This window comes from Clinocottus analis, unplaced genomic scaffold (genome assembly GCF_023055335.1).
Source record: "Clinocottus analis isolate CAN_PGR_092001 unplaced genomic scaffold, fCliAna1.0.p SCAF_35, whole genome shotgun sequence".
NCBI classification, from domain to species: domain Eukaryota; kingdom Metazoa; phylum Chordata; class Actinopteri; order Perciformes; family Cottidae; genus Clinocottus; species Clinocottus analis.
In genome coordinates, this window is record NW_027176098.1 from 518,766 (window position 1) to 534,806 (window position 16,041).

Sequence of the window (16,041 nt, forward strand, 5' to 3'; positions counted from 1 at the left end):
TCTTTGTTTATGAGATAAATACAGACGGTGAGGCCTCAGGGCTGAGGCTGGGAGCCCTGCTGCACATCACAAGAGCGCCATCTAACGGCAGGGAAGGAAACTACCATTTATCAGCCACAGAAAACACATTGAGGGTACTTTTTTTATTGTAAAGGCTTTTTTTTAACCATCACTGTGATATGCCACATACCAATGGAAAGCTCTGCTTCTTTCATTTGTTAGAGTTTCAATTTTTCTTAATTTTCTTAAGTAATTGTAATTATATTATTATATATAAGTAATTATAGTAATTCCTATAAATGATTTAAAAAAAACAGGTACCATGGAGGGACCCTAAGAAGAGGCTGAAAATCAGGTGAAAAATTAAGGAATCGTCAATGAAACATGACTAAAAATATAAAAAAATATTAAAACCAGGAATTTCAGCAGCGACACGCCCACCTTCAATAAGTTTAGGTTTAGGTCCGCTGAAAGCAGAAATGCCTTAACTTTCTTCCTGGACCTTGAACGCCTCTGGTTCTACAACAGAGGGGCTCTGCTCAAGCAGACGCACCAGTACATACCAAACAAGCATCGTTTTATCCATAAGTAAGTCATATTTCAGTTTTTCAGCTGCCCAAAGATCGACTATACTTTAAGTCTGTTTATTTCTGGCCGAAATATTTAATGTTAATTCCATTTTATTACAACTTGCATCTCATTCTTACAGCGTTGTGTGACTGCATTGTCTCAGAGTAATGTGTGCAATTTGGTCTCATGTCGCTCGTAAAAGACATTTAGATCTTTATGAAACTTAATATATTCAAAACGCAACTAAAAACTTTGACCATCAGGAGGCAGGTCTGTTAACTGTAATGAATACCCACGTTTACCTTTGTTTCCTGTAGGTAGCATCGTGGTTAACGTCACGTTGCTATGAATTGTGGGTAATTCCCTTTGGCTAAGTCTGCAGACTGAGTCCAAGAGGATTGTGCCCGAGTCATGGACTGAAGGCTAAAATCCAATAAGAAGGTTTGTTTAAATAAACACACAACAGTGGAAATACTACCTTCAGAAACCTTTATTTGCCATAATTTCAGCTCATAGAAGCATCATTTCACAGTTGAAAAATAAGTCCACACAGACAATTGAATTATCTTGAATTATTGACCCGAAATGACTTAAATGGCATCTTCTAAAAAGCACAAACACGTGTGAAAGACAATAAAATGAGACGTATAATGGTCACTAAATAACCACATTATTAAAAACAACAAACATTGACTGATCGACGGCTCGAGACAAAGATCCTCTCTGCAAGGTCGACCGCTCAGATTCACAAGGTTTGGGAAAAGTGTCACACGAGAGGTGATGACGTCATGAATGGATCTACACGTTAAAACTCTCTTCATGTGAAAAAAAAAGAGAAACTGCTAATATTCAGTTTAAGAAGACTTTCGGCCAATAGCTGCAAAGCAAGAACATGTTTTTTTATTCAAAGCACATAAACAAGCTACACAAAAATAGTTTCTTTGTGGAGTAAAAAACTATCGGAGCTTTTGACAAATACAAAAAAAAAGACATTCATTTGATTTCACCAGATGTTGAGATGTTTCTTGTTACACGTTGCTGACGACTACCAAACCCTTTACTAGAGAGATGTGTTGGACATCCACATGTTTTTTACAGTATAAAAATAATAATTCCCCACTTGCAGGAATTCTCAGCTAAAAACACAAATTATGGCTTTTAAGAAACAATCAAATGAAATCCAATGAGTTTGTTCAGTTGTGCGCAGAACTCAACGAAACCAGTCTCTTTGTGATCAAACTTGTAAATATAATTCATGTTCACATACAAACTGGAAAAAGGCAAAAAAAAACACTCATTTAAAATCTGAAACTGTATTTAAAATAGCTTTTTGTTTGTAGAAAACTGAGAAATGCTGGTGTAAATAGTTGTGGGACACTGTCCCGAGGTCAGATAAAGAGGGCAGAGAGGAAAGATGGCCCTAAAGCAGCGGTGTCAAACATCCTCTGCTTATAAGACGGACATGCAAACCATTGATCCACAGTCGCAGTTGATGTGAGCTCTGATATTATTGTGTTGGAAGTCGTTCAACATGGATCACGTCATAAAAGTGGCGTCACAAAGCGAGGGAATCTGCAGAGGAGAACCCGGCAGATAAACACAGGGCTGACGTCTGAGTGTTTGGTCTTTATGTTTCTAGGTAATTGTTGAAAGACCTTAAAATAGAGTTTATCATCTAAAAACCTTCACCAAACATTGTCTTATTTATGGGTTATTATGCTGCGATTTTACTGGTCTGGCCCACTTGAGATCAAAATGTGCAGCATGTGGCCCCTTCATTAAAACGAGTTTGACACCCCCAAGCTAAAGGAAGACCATGAAGCGCTTTGAGTGGTTGGAAGACTAGAAAAGCGCAATTCGAGTCCATTCACCATGTAACCGTCGGCCGCTGTGGTCCCTGGACTCCTCCAGACGCATTAAAACATTTAGTACGAAAATATATATATTTATAATGTGTTTCTGTTGCATTTTCCAGGTAGGTGTGACACTTCTGTGTCAATGATCGTAACTATCTAACCTCCTAAACTCGGCTGAGACGTTTGGACTTGCGCGTCACCTCGGCGCCTTTTCTCTTCCGAGCCGATCGAGGGCTCGTTTCTTCCTTTGGCGCTTTAGCGCTGCGGCGTCTGGGTGTGGACCGCGGCGTTATGACGAACGAGGGAATGGACCTCCCTCTTAAAACTCTCTTCCCAATCACGATGGGTTCCTCCTCTTCCTCGGACGTATTCAGCTCGTATTCCTCGTCCTCTTGGCTTGAGCCCGCTGCCTCTACGGCTTCATCTGCCTTCGAGGAACCATCAGACGTCTTGGTGCCTTGGTCCTCAGCCGATGCTACGGGAACCTCTTTCTCCTCGTCGGTGTTCCCCTCGGCCTCGTCTTGGGCACCCTCGTTGTTTTCCCTGTAATCCACTTTTGGCCTCTTTCGTACGGACCGCCGAGGGGAGTCGTCTTTCTGTCCCCTGGATCTCAGTGACGGTGTCGCGGGTGACGAAGTTCTTCGCTTGCTCCTTAACGCTCTCGTCGTTGCAGCCGGAGCGTCTTCCTCTTCATCGATGGCGGCGTCCGATCCCACTTCTGCAACTGCGGTTTCCTCCTCTACAGCTGAGTTAGCCTCTTCTACCTCGACTGATGAAGGTGGGTCAGTGTCGGTACCCGACCCAAACACAGCGTCCACACTGTCCCCCTCTTCAAGCACTCCTGCTTCTGCTGTCAAGGCATCCTTTGTCTGCTCTGCGTCTTCCACGGTAGATTCTTCCCCGGCCGCATTATGAGCTTCTTCCTCTTTCTCCACTTCCTCTACCTCTATCCCTTTCTCCTCAGGTGATTCCTGCCCTGCCTCTTCTTCCTCTCCTTCAATCTCATCAGTAGGAGTCGGTTCTTCTTCTTCCTCTTCCTCAGTCGGACACTGTGTGCGAGCTCTTTTGGATTTACGTCTCGGTGAGGCCTCAGCTGGCTTTCTTCCCTTCCTCGGAGCTCTGATTTCCACTTCTGGTTCATCTTCTTCTGTGCTTTTCTCACCCGGTGACTCTTCCTCTTGCTCATCCTCGGGTTTCTTTGTGGTTTTGCTTCTTGTTGTGGCTTTCACGGTCTTTCCACCGCTTCGTAGAACTCGTTCGACAACTGGTGCTTCCTCCTCAGACGCATCGATTGCCTCCTTTGCCGTCTCCTGTAAACTCTCCACCACTTCAGATGTGGAGGTCGACTCTTCCCCTTCCACCGTGTCTCGCTTTGCGACCGCTTCCTTTGCAAAAACAAAGATCTTTTCCTCATTTTCCTCATGATTGTGATGTTCAACTGAAGCCTCTGTGTCCTCGTCGGCAACTGTCTCAGTACCGTCGACCTGCCCTTCCTCCTGAGCATCCTGTTGGTTGACAGCTTCCTCTGCCACAGTATCCTCTTCCTCCAAGGCCATTTCTGCTTCTATATTTTCTGCTTGTTCAGTTGCATCCCTTTCTTCAGGGCTGTCTTCCTTCTCCTGATCCATAATCTGCTGTTCTTCCTCTTCCTCGCTCGCCTCCACTGCTGTAGATTCCTCTCCTACCTCCTCCTCTTCCTCTTCTTCCTGGAGTTGCTTGCGGGTCCTTTTTCTTGTACTTCTTTGTGCGACAGGTAAAGATTTCCTTCCAGTCCTCAGAGTCCTGACTTGAACTTCTGGTTCCTCTGTCTGAATGTCTGCCTCCTTTCTTCCTTGACCTTTTCTAGGTCTTCCTCTTGGTCTTGGTGTGGCTTCGACTGCTTGCTTTCCACTTGTCGGTGTTTCAGTAACTACAGGTTTCTGCTCCTCGACAACACTTTTAGCCTCTTCTTCTTCAGCTGTCTCCTCATCTCTTCCCTCCACAGGATCTTGAATCTTATTTGGTTCCTCTTCAGCCTCAGCAGCAGTCCTTTGCACAGGAAGACCCTCCTCTGTAGCTGCTGCTTCCTCCTGGACGTCCTGATGGGTTTTCTGCAGGTCCACTAACACCACTGTCACTCTGCGGTGATCAGAAAGCTGGGTTGCCACGTCCTCGCTCTGTTGCTCTTCTGCTGAAGGTGTCGCCTCTTCTTCAGCAGGTGGAGGTTCAGCGTAGTCGGTGGGAGGTGAAGGTAATGGTGCGTCTGTCTCTCCTTGTACCAAATCATCTGCAGCAGCTGTCACTCCAGCTGAGTCCTCTTCCTCTAGAGTCAGAGTCATTGTTTCTTCCTCAGACTCCACCTCTGCAGGAACAAGATCCTCATTCTCCGCCTCCATTTCATCCTCTGGGGTTCCTCCCTCGTCTCCTTCTGTTGGTGGACCTTCGGATAAACCCTGCCCTGCATTGTCTTCTTCCTGCACCTCTTCTTCCTCAACCGATTCCTCTGGTCCCTCTTCCGTCTTCTGGAGTTGTTTGTGGCTTTTACGAACAGACTTCCTTCCCCTTTTATGAATTATTGTTACTACTTGAGGTTCTGGTTCCTCCTCCTCCTCCTCCTCTTCGTCCGACTGCTTCTTGCTTTGTTTGGACCTAGTTTTTGGTGGATCTTTGGACGTCTTGCCACCACTTCTCAGAGATCTGGTTGCAACAACTGGTGGTAGATCCACTTTCTCAGCCCCTAAAGATGTGTTTAATGCATCGTATTCTCCACCCAAGGCATCTACCTGCCTTTCTGCAGATGTTTGGGAAATCCCCTCCGATTGATCTTCCATTGCATCTTGTCCTTCCTCTGCCACAGTATCCTCTTCCTCCAAGGCCATTTCTGCTTCTATATTTTCCACTTGTTCAGTTGCATCCCTTTCTTCAGGGCTCTCTTCCTTCTCCTGATCCATAATCTGCTGTTCTTCCTCTTCCTCGCTCGCCTCCACTGCTGTAGATTCCTCTCCTACCTCCTCCTCCTCTTCCTCTTCTTCCTGGAGTTGCTTGCGGGTCCTTTTTCTTGTACTTCTTTGTGCGACAGGTAAAGATTTCCTTCCAGTCCTCAGAGTCCTGACTTGAACTTCTGGTTCCTCTGTCTGAATGTCTGCCTCCTTTCTTCCTTGACCTTTTCTAGGTCTTCCTCTTGGTCTTGGTGTGGCTTCGACTGCTTGCTTTCCACTTGTCGGTGTTTCAGTAACTACAGGTTTCTGCTCCTCGACAACACTTTTAGCCTCTTCTTCTTCAGCTGTCTCCTCATCTCTTCCCTCCACAGGATCTTGAATCTTATTTGGTTCCTCTTCAGCCTCAGCAGCAGTCCTTTGCACAGGAAGACCCTCCTCTGTAGCTGCTGCTTCCTCCTGGACGTCCTGATGGGTTTTCTGCAGGTCCACTAACACCACTGTCACTCTGCGGTGATCAGAAAGCTGGGTTGCCACGTCCTCGCTCTGTTGCTCTTCTGCTGAAGGTGTCGCCTCTTCTTCAGCAGGTGGAGGTTCAGCTGAGTCGGTGGGAGGTGAAGGTAATGGTGCGTCTGTCTCTCCTTGTACCAAATCATCTGCAGCAGCTGTCACTCCAGCTGAGTCCTCTTCCTCTAGAGTCAGAGTCATTGTTCCTTCCTCAGACTCCACCTCTGCAGGAACAAGATCCTCATTCTCCGCCTCCATTTCATCCTCTGGGGTTCCTCCCTCGTCTCCTTCTGTTGGTGGATCTGATGCCAGCCCTGTTATGACTTCCACTGCATCTTGTTTTTGCTCCTCCACCTCTTCCTCCTCCTCATCCATCTTTAACTCTCCACCTTCCTCTTTTTCAGAGGCGGTTTCCTTCACCGTATCCACCATCTCCTCATCCGTCTTCCCTGCAGCTGCTTCCTCTGCTGCATCATCTTCCACTCCTCTCTTAGATTCCTCTTCTCCCTTCTCCTGGATTTGCTTACGACTTCTTCTGGATTTTCCTTTCGGCGTGTCGGCGGTAGACGTCCTCCCACGTCTCAGCATTCTCGTCGTCACCGCCGGTTCTTCTTCACTGTTTTCTGCTTCTTGGTGCGCGTCCGTCTGCTTCCTGCCCCTCGTCGACGTGCGTCTCGGTGCAGCTGTGCTCGTTTTTGTTTTACGTCTGGGAGTTTTAGTTTCAACAACTAGCGCCTCTTCCTCTTCGTAACTCATTGGCTCATCCACCTCAGCAGCGAGTGGAAGGTTCCCGTGAGCGTCCGCATCTCTATCTGCACATATCTCAGAAACTGCACACCGTTTATCCTCCATCGTAACCGTCACTGTGACCGCACTGTGACGCGTATATCTCCGTCCGGGGGTCATACTCTGTACAGTCGTTACAGCCTCGACACTGACTATTCCTGTTTTTACAGCTTCGCCGTTCTCTGACGTGACACGCGTCGACAGACTCGGCTCTTCCGACTCGTCATCGGTGACCCCGACGTGATTTCCCTCTCCCACTTCCTCCGGGGTTTCCGCTTCCTCCGAAGCTTCTTCGGACACTGCCGGCGCTGCAGCGTCTTCCTCCCGACGCTCTTCCTCGATCTCCGACGCCACATTCTCAACCGTTATCTGCGAGTCACAGGAGACGCCGTTTGGATTCTGCGAGGCGCCATCTTCTACTTGTGGCGCCTCGGTCGTAGGCGCTAATGCGACGTCAGCTTCTTCTAGACCTTGTTGGGCCAGGATGGTGTCTGGTTGGTCCAACATCCGAGCTGCTTCCTCCTCAGGTGCAGAATCAACCAAATCCTCCCCTTGCTCTTCAGGAGCCACACTGGAAATACCCTAAAAATAAACACAAACGTGAACAAGTTGTTGTACAGCTCTGTGGACAAACGAGTGAATAGGAATTTGCATTCGTCCTCACCACTTCAGAGACGTGCAGTTCTGTCTTCTGTTGCGCAGAAACTTGATCCTCTGCTTCAATATCCTCAATTCTAGAAAGATTAAGACACCGCTTGTTAATTTCAAGAACTATACCGTGTCAGGATTTACTGGTGTCACGACACAAGAGGAGATTTGGGTAAAAAAAACAACCACACAAAAGGAGTTGGTTTCAGGGGAGAATTTCCTGTGTATTGATGAAATAGGTAGTATTTCATTGGCGTGTTCGGCTGATTGAACAAGTCGGATCGGCGACTCTCGAGGAGGAGCAAAGATGTAAGACGGGGTTTCATTCATACAGACCTGATGACTTTTTCTGACTTGTCCTCTCCAATCTTTTCTTCCATCTTCCTTCGCTTTGAGCCACTGCTCCGGCCCCGTGCTGTGAGCGGCACCTCGGCCTCTGAAACTGTTTATTGTCACAGCGTTAGTGCATTATCACAAGAAACGATACCAACATACATTTACACACAATCTGAGGAACCTTTCACACGAAGATTCCCACATAAAGACGGTAAAGACCAACGTTACGCCGCCATGAACCAAATAAGAGGCAGATAATCCAAGGGTTCATATACATTCTGACTAATGGATTTCCATCACTTCAAACCAAACATTTATGACTTTTAACCAAATCTCCGTGACTTTAAACCCAATTTCATTGACTATAAACAAAATTTTTATGACTTTTAACCAAATTGTCATGACTTTTTACCACATTTCCATCACTTTTAACCCCAATTCCATAACTTTTAACCAAATTTCAATGACTTTTAAAGAAATTTCCAAGACTTTTTACCACATTTCCATGGCTTTAAACCAAATTTACATGACCAAATGAAATCTGGGTGACTTTTCCAGGTTTTTCATGACCGTAAGAACCCTGTGACCCCTTTAGGGGAAAGTTTACGACGTAGATGTAAAACAACGCTCACCTTTGGCAACGCGCAGCACCGTCACTTCCTCCTATGAAATCAAAGATGACTGAATGTTAAACTTATTTAGAATCATTTGTTTCTCAAATACACGTTTCTCAAAATTGCAATAAACAATAACGCACCACGATTTCCACCGTGCACTCCAGAGCGCCGGCTTCTTTTATTTGAGAGCTAATCGCGTTCGTCGTCACGTCCTTTTTAGTCCTTTCGGTAATCACGAGCGATTCCTCTGTGAAAGTCAGACTCCTGGACACTGCTGAGGAACAGGGAACATGCTGAGATGAGTGGACACAAAGACATTTTAATTTAAGAGCTCGACAGTTTGGATTGTGTTCTTCTCTTCTTACTCTGGTCCATGGCCCGGATCTTTCTGGCGATGTTGGTCCTCTGGTTGGGACCTCCGGTGCTCTCCACCTCCCACAGCAGGTCGGTGTCTCCTGGGTACTGACGCAGGTATCGCTCACACACTGGGGAACAGAGAGGAGTGTGTTACTGGAAATGTACAGTGAGTGCATCTAAATACCAGCGAGGGCACACAGCTGGAACAGGGTTCATACACATTGTGACCGATGGATTTCCATGACTTTTCACCAAATTTCTATGACTTTTTCATGACTTTAAACCAAATTTCCAGACCTTTGAACAAATTTCCATGACTTTTGTCAAATATCCATGATTTCTTACCAAATTTTTATGACTTTTTTATGACTTCAAACCAAATCTCCATGACTTTAAACCGATTTTTCATGGCTTTTGACCAAATTTTCATGACTTTTGACCAAATTTCCATGACTTTTGACCAAATTACCATGACTTTTTCATGACTTTAAACCAAATTTCCATGCCTTTAAAGCGAATTTCAATGACCTTTTACCAAATTATCATGACTTTTGACTGAATTTCCATGACTTTTGACCAAATTTCCATGATTTCTTACCAAATTTTTATGACTTTTTCATGACTTCAAACCCAATTTCCATGACTTTAAACTGATTTTTCATGGCTTTTGACCAAATTTCTATGACTTTTGACCAAATTTCTATGACTTTTGACCAAATTTCCATGACTTTTTCATGACTTTAGAACACATTTTCATGACTTTTGACAGAATTTCCTTGACTTTTGACCGAATTTGAATGAATGAATATAACACATTTTCATGACTTTTACCACACTTTTTGAGATATTTTTGGAAATAAACCATTTTAAAACCCCATGACTTTTTCCAGGTTTTCCATGGCCGCATAAGAACCCTGGAGAAAGTATATCCGGACTGTGCACATCGATAAGGTGGGCATTGATACCTTTGTACATGAACTGCGTGACGGGGTACCTCAGCCCCAGACGGTCCTCTTTGGAGCTCAGCACGAAGTCCTCCAGCATCTGGAGGCCGAAGCCTTTCCCACGCTGGCGCTTACGAACAAAGATGGAGTCCATCACGGGCAGCTGGTAGCTTCTGGTTGCATAAGAGCTCAGGAAGCTGCCTACAGAGAGCGAAGCCACCAGGACACCGTCAGAAACCGGGTCCGCCGGACGGGGATCCACGCGCGAGCAGATTCATTGATCCGGTAAATCACCTGAGGGCTTGACGGAGTAGAAGCCGACCGCCTCGCCGTCGACCCAGAGGATCTTGGCGTGGTCTCTCTCCCCGTGGCAGAGGAAGGGCAGCTCGTCAGGGCTCATCTCTCTGGCTCGATAGACGACGCGGTTCAGGATGTACAAAACTATTCTCTCCCCCACCGTCTGCACCTGAGGGCCGAACACAGGGTTACTCTACTAAAGGGCGAGGGAGGGAGGGAGAGAGAGAGAGAGAGAGAGAGAGAGAGAGAGAGAGAGAGAGAGAGAGAGAGAGAGAGAGAGAGAGAGAGAGAGAAAGGGAGAGAGAGTGAGAGAGAGAATGAAAGAGAGAGAGATAGGGGGAGAGAGAGACAGAGAGAGAGAGAGAGAGAGAGAGAGAGAGAGAGAATGAAAGAGAGAGAGATCGAGGGAGATCGAGAGATTTAAATATTTCCAAACATTTCTAAATTCCTGTTTTGATTCGTGGATGTGAAACTAAAGGACAGTTGAGTTGTGTGTCGTTACAGGATGCGAGTGAAACATTTCAGGAACTTCCGTGATGATGAAGCGTGACAATCAGCTTTAGTCTCACAGCATTATTTTCTGGTTATTATAATTTAAAATGCTTTGTGTGACTTGTCGCCTCGCCTGCTTTCACCTGAAGCGGCTGCAGGGCGACACTCCTTCTCACCACTAGGGGGCAGTAGAGGCTTTTGGCACAACTGGCGCTTTAACTCTCGTCTTTAGCAAGTCAGAGCCGCCAAACAGTGACGTTCAGATGCGTAGAACATTGATTTATGGCTGTCTGCTTTAGTTTGTATTTTAGTGCTGAAACGAGAGGCTAGCCTCAGTTAGCTGTCGTTGGCATCATTAGCTACGGATGCTATTCGCGCTAGTGGTTTCCTCCAGCGTAGCTTCAGTCAGCATCTATATTTCAAAGCTGTTTTTCACAGTAAACGTTATATTTGGGTCTTGAAGCGAGACGCCGTCAGCAGCCTCAGGTGAACGTCTCCCTCCTCACCTGCACGGCGCCGCCGCGCGTCGGGTCCGCCGTCTTCAGGATGTCGTCCGCTGTCCACCAGCGGTCCAGCAGGTACAGCGCCGCCGCCGTGAGCAGGTCGCCGGGCGAGAAGAGAGCGAGGATCTTCTGTTTGGAGGCGGAGCCAAAGAGAGGGACGAAGCCCACGCTGGACACGTCTATGGTGACCTGAGGGAGGGGGGGGGGGGATGGGGAGAGAGATGGAGGGAGAGAGGGACGGGGGAGGGAGAGAGGGAGGGAGAGAAGGAGGGAGAGAGAGAGAGGGAGGGAATGGAGAGAGAGAGAGAGAGGGAGGGGAGAGAGGGAGGAGGGAGGGAATGGAGAGAGAGAGAGAAGGAAAGAAGGAGGGAGGGAGGGAGAGAGGCAGGGGGAGGGAGAGAGGGAGGGAGAGAAGGAGGGAGAGAGAGAGAGGGAGAGAGAGGGAGGAGGGAGGGAATGGAGAGAGAGAGAGAGGGAAAGAAAGAGGGAGGGAGGGAGAGAGAGAGGAAGAGAAAGAAAGAGGGAGGGGGGGGAGAGAGGGAGGGAGAGAAAGAGGGAGAGAGAGAGAGAGGGAGGGAGGGAATGGAGAGAGAGAGAGGGAAAGAAGGAGAGAGGGCGGAGAAAGGAAGAGAGAGGGAAGGAGGCGTGAATGAACGTCATGAACACATGAATATGACACATTTACACCACTTCCTTTTTTTTTTTTTTTTAAAAGGACATTTCCAGGCCTGTAAAGAACCATTTTAACTTCTCCAGGTTCTCCATGCCCGTGAGAACCTTCCATTGTTCCTTTGTTTAGTACCTTAGTGCCGTTGGCGAGGCCGAGCTGCTCGGCCCGGTCCGGGTCGCTGTACAGGAGCTTGTTCATGAAGTCGTGACCCGACCGCTCCAGCTGCGCCTGGCTGACGCCGGACAGGAAGTCCACGGGGAACTCCATCCTGCACGACACGAGAGCAGCGAGCGAGTCTCACTGAAAGGAAAGAAGCGGGAGAGAAATCCTCTGAAGCGGCGAGAGGACGTTCAAATGTACGACTTCAGGAGGACGCTTCCTTTCACACACAGGGAGTTTTATTTTATTATATCAACATCGAGAGCTCTGCACGGCGTACTCAGTCTACAATGAAACACGTGTGCGTGTGTGTGCGTGTGTGTGTGTGTGTGTGTGTGGTGCTGTCCGTGGTGCTGAAGTGACATATTGTAAAGAGGAGTTGGTTACACATGATCAAAGTCGTGTCCGACATTGATTTGAGGAGAGAGTTCAGTCAATAAAGCTCCTTTAAGCCTTCACGATCACAACATTTGGGGTATTTTTTAACTTGTAAATGATGTATTAATTCCAAACTTGCAATAATTTTTCTCTTTTTCATGTTAATGCAAACTTTGGAGGTTTGTATGTCGCCATGTACTTTACTTTTACCGCTAAATGAAACGCTTGTTTGCAGAAATATGCTAAGAATATAAATAAAAAGACCCGAACGGGATGAAACCAAATCCAGCCAGCTGTCTGTCGGCTCCAGAGTGTCATGGAGGACGCACCTGGTCACATGATCCAATCCCCCGCCCACAGGAATCCCAGTTAATCCTCAGAGAGGCGAACACACTGTGACAGTTACTTCACAGCGTCTTTAGCGTTGCTATGTGGAGTATTAGAGCTCCAGAAGCTAACGTGGCTAATAGTTCTCCTATTAGCCACGTTAGAAGAGAAACAACACCCGTGTAAACACTTGTACTTTGTGTATGTATCTGTGTATGAATGGATTTTCTTATGGATGCTAGCTAACAAAACAACTTGTACGCCAGTTAGCGAGCTAGCCTGCCGGTTTCCCGCCAAAGTTGCCACTCGTCTGGCGGTAGCAACGTGCTTTTCTTCTTCTTCCGACAATCAAGACAAGAGTGAGTTTATGAAGATTCAGTTGTAACTTTTACTCGTCTGCTTTACGACGATGCTACGCCACAGCTCATTTTAGCCAACACACAAAATGGCCGCCGCTCTGCTATGTTGATTTGAGCTGGAATGTCTGTTCCACTTACGGATCTGTTGCTGTGGACAAAATGTGTCCAGAACATGACATTAGCTCGCAGCTAAAGTTATTTAATAGTCAAAAACTTCTATTAAACTTATATATTAAATATTGCTCTTGTTTAAGTTGGTTGCAATCTGCAACCTCAACCCAGAGATGCCGCCAAATCCTAAAAACTGGCCCTTTAATGAATGCAACATGAACATATTTCAGATTACCAGCTGTGACGGACTTTTTGATCCCCTAAAAACACGTCAAACAAACACGTAAAACACACACTGACTGAACCTCCAGCTACACAAATATTTAGCATCCATTACTGCAGGGTAGTGGAGGATTATGTAAAACCAGCAGGACGCAAACAGGGTTTACAACCGACTCCTTCAGGGGCGGCAGCGCAGGGTGGAGCCGGTTGGAATGAAGAGTCGAACAACAAGTTAATTCACAAGCCCTCAGCAGCAAATACACACATGAACACACGCTGTCGTGTTGCTCAACTTTAACTTTCACGTTGGTTCCAGGTCATAAAAACGAGCTTTGTGTGTCTTTGTGTGTCTTTGTGTTGCACGACAGTTGAATGCAACAGGACGCTCACGTGTTTCTCTGCGCTCTCACGCTGTCATGAGCATCAGCAGCCAGGCGTACGGTCTAGTTTGTGTAATGCATGTCGGAGCTTTGCATCCCCTCGAGCAGAAAGTCCAGTCTGTGTTGTGTGTCTGTGTGTGTGTGTCTGTGTGTGTGTGAGAGAGAACAAACCTGGCTGCTGACTGCTTGTTTGTGTGGATGCGCGACTCTGCTGAAAAGAAAAGCCGGCCCAGAGTTCCCCTCAGGCCAGCAGGGAGAGGAAAACCAGTAAAGTGCCCCCTGTTAGCCGGACGCTAACGGCTCTGCTCTGGGCCTGAACGCGCTCCAGATGTTAACGAGACGACGGTGAAAACACAACCGTACAACATCACGCCGCACGGTGAAAACTATTGTACGAGTCAAGTTTTTTTTAAAGAGCTGCCCGGCCCCGGAAGAAGTCGAGTTTAAATACACCGTAAAAGTCGGGTTACAAGCCGCTACTACCGTCGGTGGGTGTCACCGCTAGCTGCCCTGCTGTAGCCAGCTAGTGTGGCTGCTAGCTCTTCGCTAGCTCTCTTGCTAGCTCCCCGACAACCACCGGAGGTAGCGGGACAAACATGGTCCTCGACTCAGGCAGCGAGGACGCGGGCAGTAGCAGCAAGCTAGCAGCAGCGCTAGCTTGCTACAGCGGGGGGCTAGCAGCAGCGCTAGCTTGCTACAGCAGGGACACCCATCAAAAGGTAGGAGCAGCTTGTAACCCGACTTTTACAGTAGTTACAATAAGAGAATACAACTTCATTTTTTTAGCACTAGTTTGTGCACTATCACAAACTAATATACCAGTAACACACACACACACACATATACATATACATATATATATATATATATATATATATATATATATATATATATAAAATATTTACGTAAACGCCGTAACTTGCCGCTGCGGTCGTAACGTTTCACTAAATCCTGAATAAGTATTCCTTAAAAAGTCAGATTCCACAAACATCTCCGACAATCATTTATTTCCCCGTATTGTTTCCTGTAAAGTCACAAAATGGCCTCTTCTGTCTCCTGAAGCTTCCTGCTTGGCCCACGTTTCTAAAACAGCGTCACACAGGAACATTTAAAGTCCCATCAAGCCCAAATCAGACAACGTTTTGCCATAAAGTAAGTAATAAGACAGTTTTTTGACTGAAACTCCTTCCTGACAGGCCAACACTTTGTTTTATTGTGGTTTTTGTTGCAGATTCTGATTCTTTGGGTCTGAATCTTTCCAAAAAGGTGTCTCATCAGTGTGTGAGCTGTTGTTAGGATCAGACTGACAGCTTTGAGCTTTTATAACTTTTGTTTTCCTGACCGACGTCACACCAGAGGAATCCCCAATGAAAGCACCCGTTTGACCTTTGACCTTTGACCTTCTCGCTTCTTTGGCGCCCTGCACAGCAACAACTGACACTTTTCTACTGAGAAAATAAAGCTTTTGGACATTTTGACCACAAAAAAGACACATTTCAAACACACAAACTGTGGGCACACGGTGTTCTGGAGCTCCACTGCACGAAGTCATTATTGTATTAAAAATGATGCAAAACATATGCAAGCGTTTAACGCAGCGGCCTCTTAACGCAGCAGCAAAGTGCGCAGCTCACTTTGATTTGTTTTCATCGAGAAACTCATCTTTAATAAAACTGCCGAGTGGAAACAGAGAGATGTAAAAACCCCGCGAAAGCAACAGCAGAGCAAAAGGTACACAAAGTTCCTAAAGTCACGGTAGCGACGCGGGGAGGCGGGGCTAGTGGGCGTGCGCGCGCTCAGCGACAACACAGAGGAAAACATGAATAAAACACACTTTTTCTACACATTTCAGACCCGCAAACTCACCACCAACCGCGTGCACGTCCAGGGTCAGGACCCAGTTGCAGTAAAACTGGAGAAAAGTACGAGAATTTTTACAAAAAAGAAGTTTACGCGCAGAGAGAAAACATCACCACGCGACGAGTTTTTAACCTGAACACACGAGAACTTATGGACGTGTTGGGACAGAGCTGCACGGGACGGCGCGTGCGCGTGCGCGTGCATGTGTGTGTGTGTGTGTGCGAAGCAGCTGCCTCCCCTCTGAACATTGTGTCCCCGCGTGACAACAAACTACACAACCGCGTCCCATCTCGTGCGTCTGTGTTCAATCCCTGCAGAAGCCAATGCCGCGCGCTCGTGTCGTTTCTTTTTTTAGTCTCTCGATTACAAAAGTGCCACAATAAAAACTAAAGACTGGGCGCGTGCACGCGAACTCACCTGCGCTCGCTCCCGGGTCGCGTGTTTGCCTTTTTGCTCCTTTTGAACACAATTTAAATTCCGTAAACAACGCTCCGGCTCTCTCGCTGCTGTCGGGGCTTCGGCGCTCAGTGCGCATGCGCAGCATCGGAGGCCGCCAATCACCGTGCAGTTGCTTTACATAACTCCTCTGTAATCCCACCTAATCCCAAACTCACCGGGAGCATTCACACGGTGACTTCCTCACGGCAACGTTTCAATGCTGCAGAATGAATATTGTGTTAAATATGATCCCAAAGTTGTGTAAACGTGTTATATTCATGTGTTCATGACGTTCATTTAGTTTAAATG

The 16,041-nt window shown here is 46.8% G+C and overlaps 1 protein-coding gene across 2 annotated transcripts; it reads right to left on the reverse strand.

Moving 5' to 3' along the window:
• Window positions 1-1,064: 1,064 nt before the first annotated feature.
• LOC137799440 (A-kinase anchor protein 12-like) lies at window positions 1,065-15,813 on the reverse strand. Of its 2 annotated transcripts, none has more exons than XM_068596236.1 (11): window positions 15,712-15,813; window positions 11,631-11,798; window positions 10,832-11,017; window positions 9,831-10,002; window positions 9,558-9,737; window positions 8,601-8,720; window positions 8,376-8,506; window positions 8,251-8,281; window positions 7,619-7,724; window positions 7,299-7,368; window positions 1,065-7,216 (listed from the first exon to the last, which is right to left on the reverse strand). In XM_068596236.1, exons 2-11 carry the CDS (start codon window positions 11,763-11,765, stop codon window positions 2,591-2,593), a joined length of 5,757 nt encoding a protein of 1,918 aa, XP_068452337.1. In that variant the 5' UTR covers window positions 11,766-11,798; window positions 15,712-15,813; the 3' UTR covers window positions 1,065-2,590. The 2 variants fall into 2 exon arrangements, with proteins under 2 accessions (XP_068452337.1, XP_068452336.1); XM_068596235.1 differs by having other exon boundaries at window positions 8,376-8,509.
• Between the last annotated feature and the right edge of the window lie 228 nt (window positions 15,814-16,041).

What these genes read in the sequence shown, in the direction of transcription:
- LOC137799440 (XM_068596235.1), bottom strand. Translation starts at nt 11,765, where the DNA reads ATGGAGTTCCCCGTGGACTTCCTGTCCGGCGTCAGCCAGGCGCAGCTG. An exon ending in AGTGCACGGTGGAAATCGTG is followed by an intron (nt 8,282 to 8,375) that starts GTGCGTTATTGT and finishes TTGATTTCATAG; the next exon opens with GAGGAAGTGACGGTGCTGCG. An exon ending in AACTGCACGTCTCTGAAGTG is followed by an intron (nt 7,217 to 7,298) that starts GTGAGGACGAAT and finishes GTTTATTTTTAG; the next exon opens with GGTATTTCCAGTGTGGCTCC.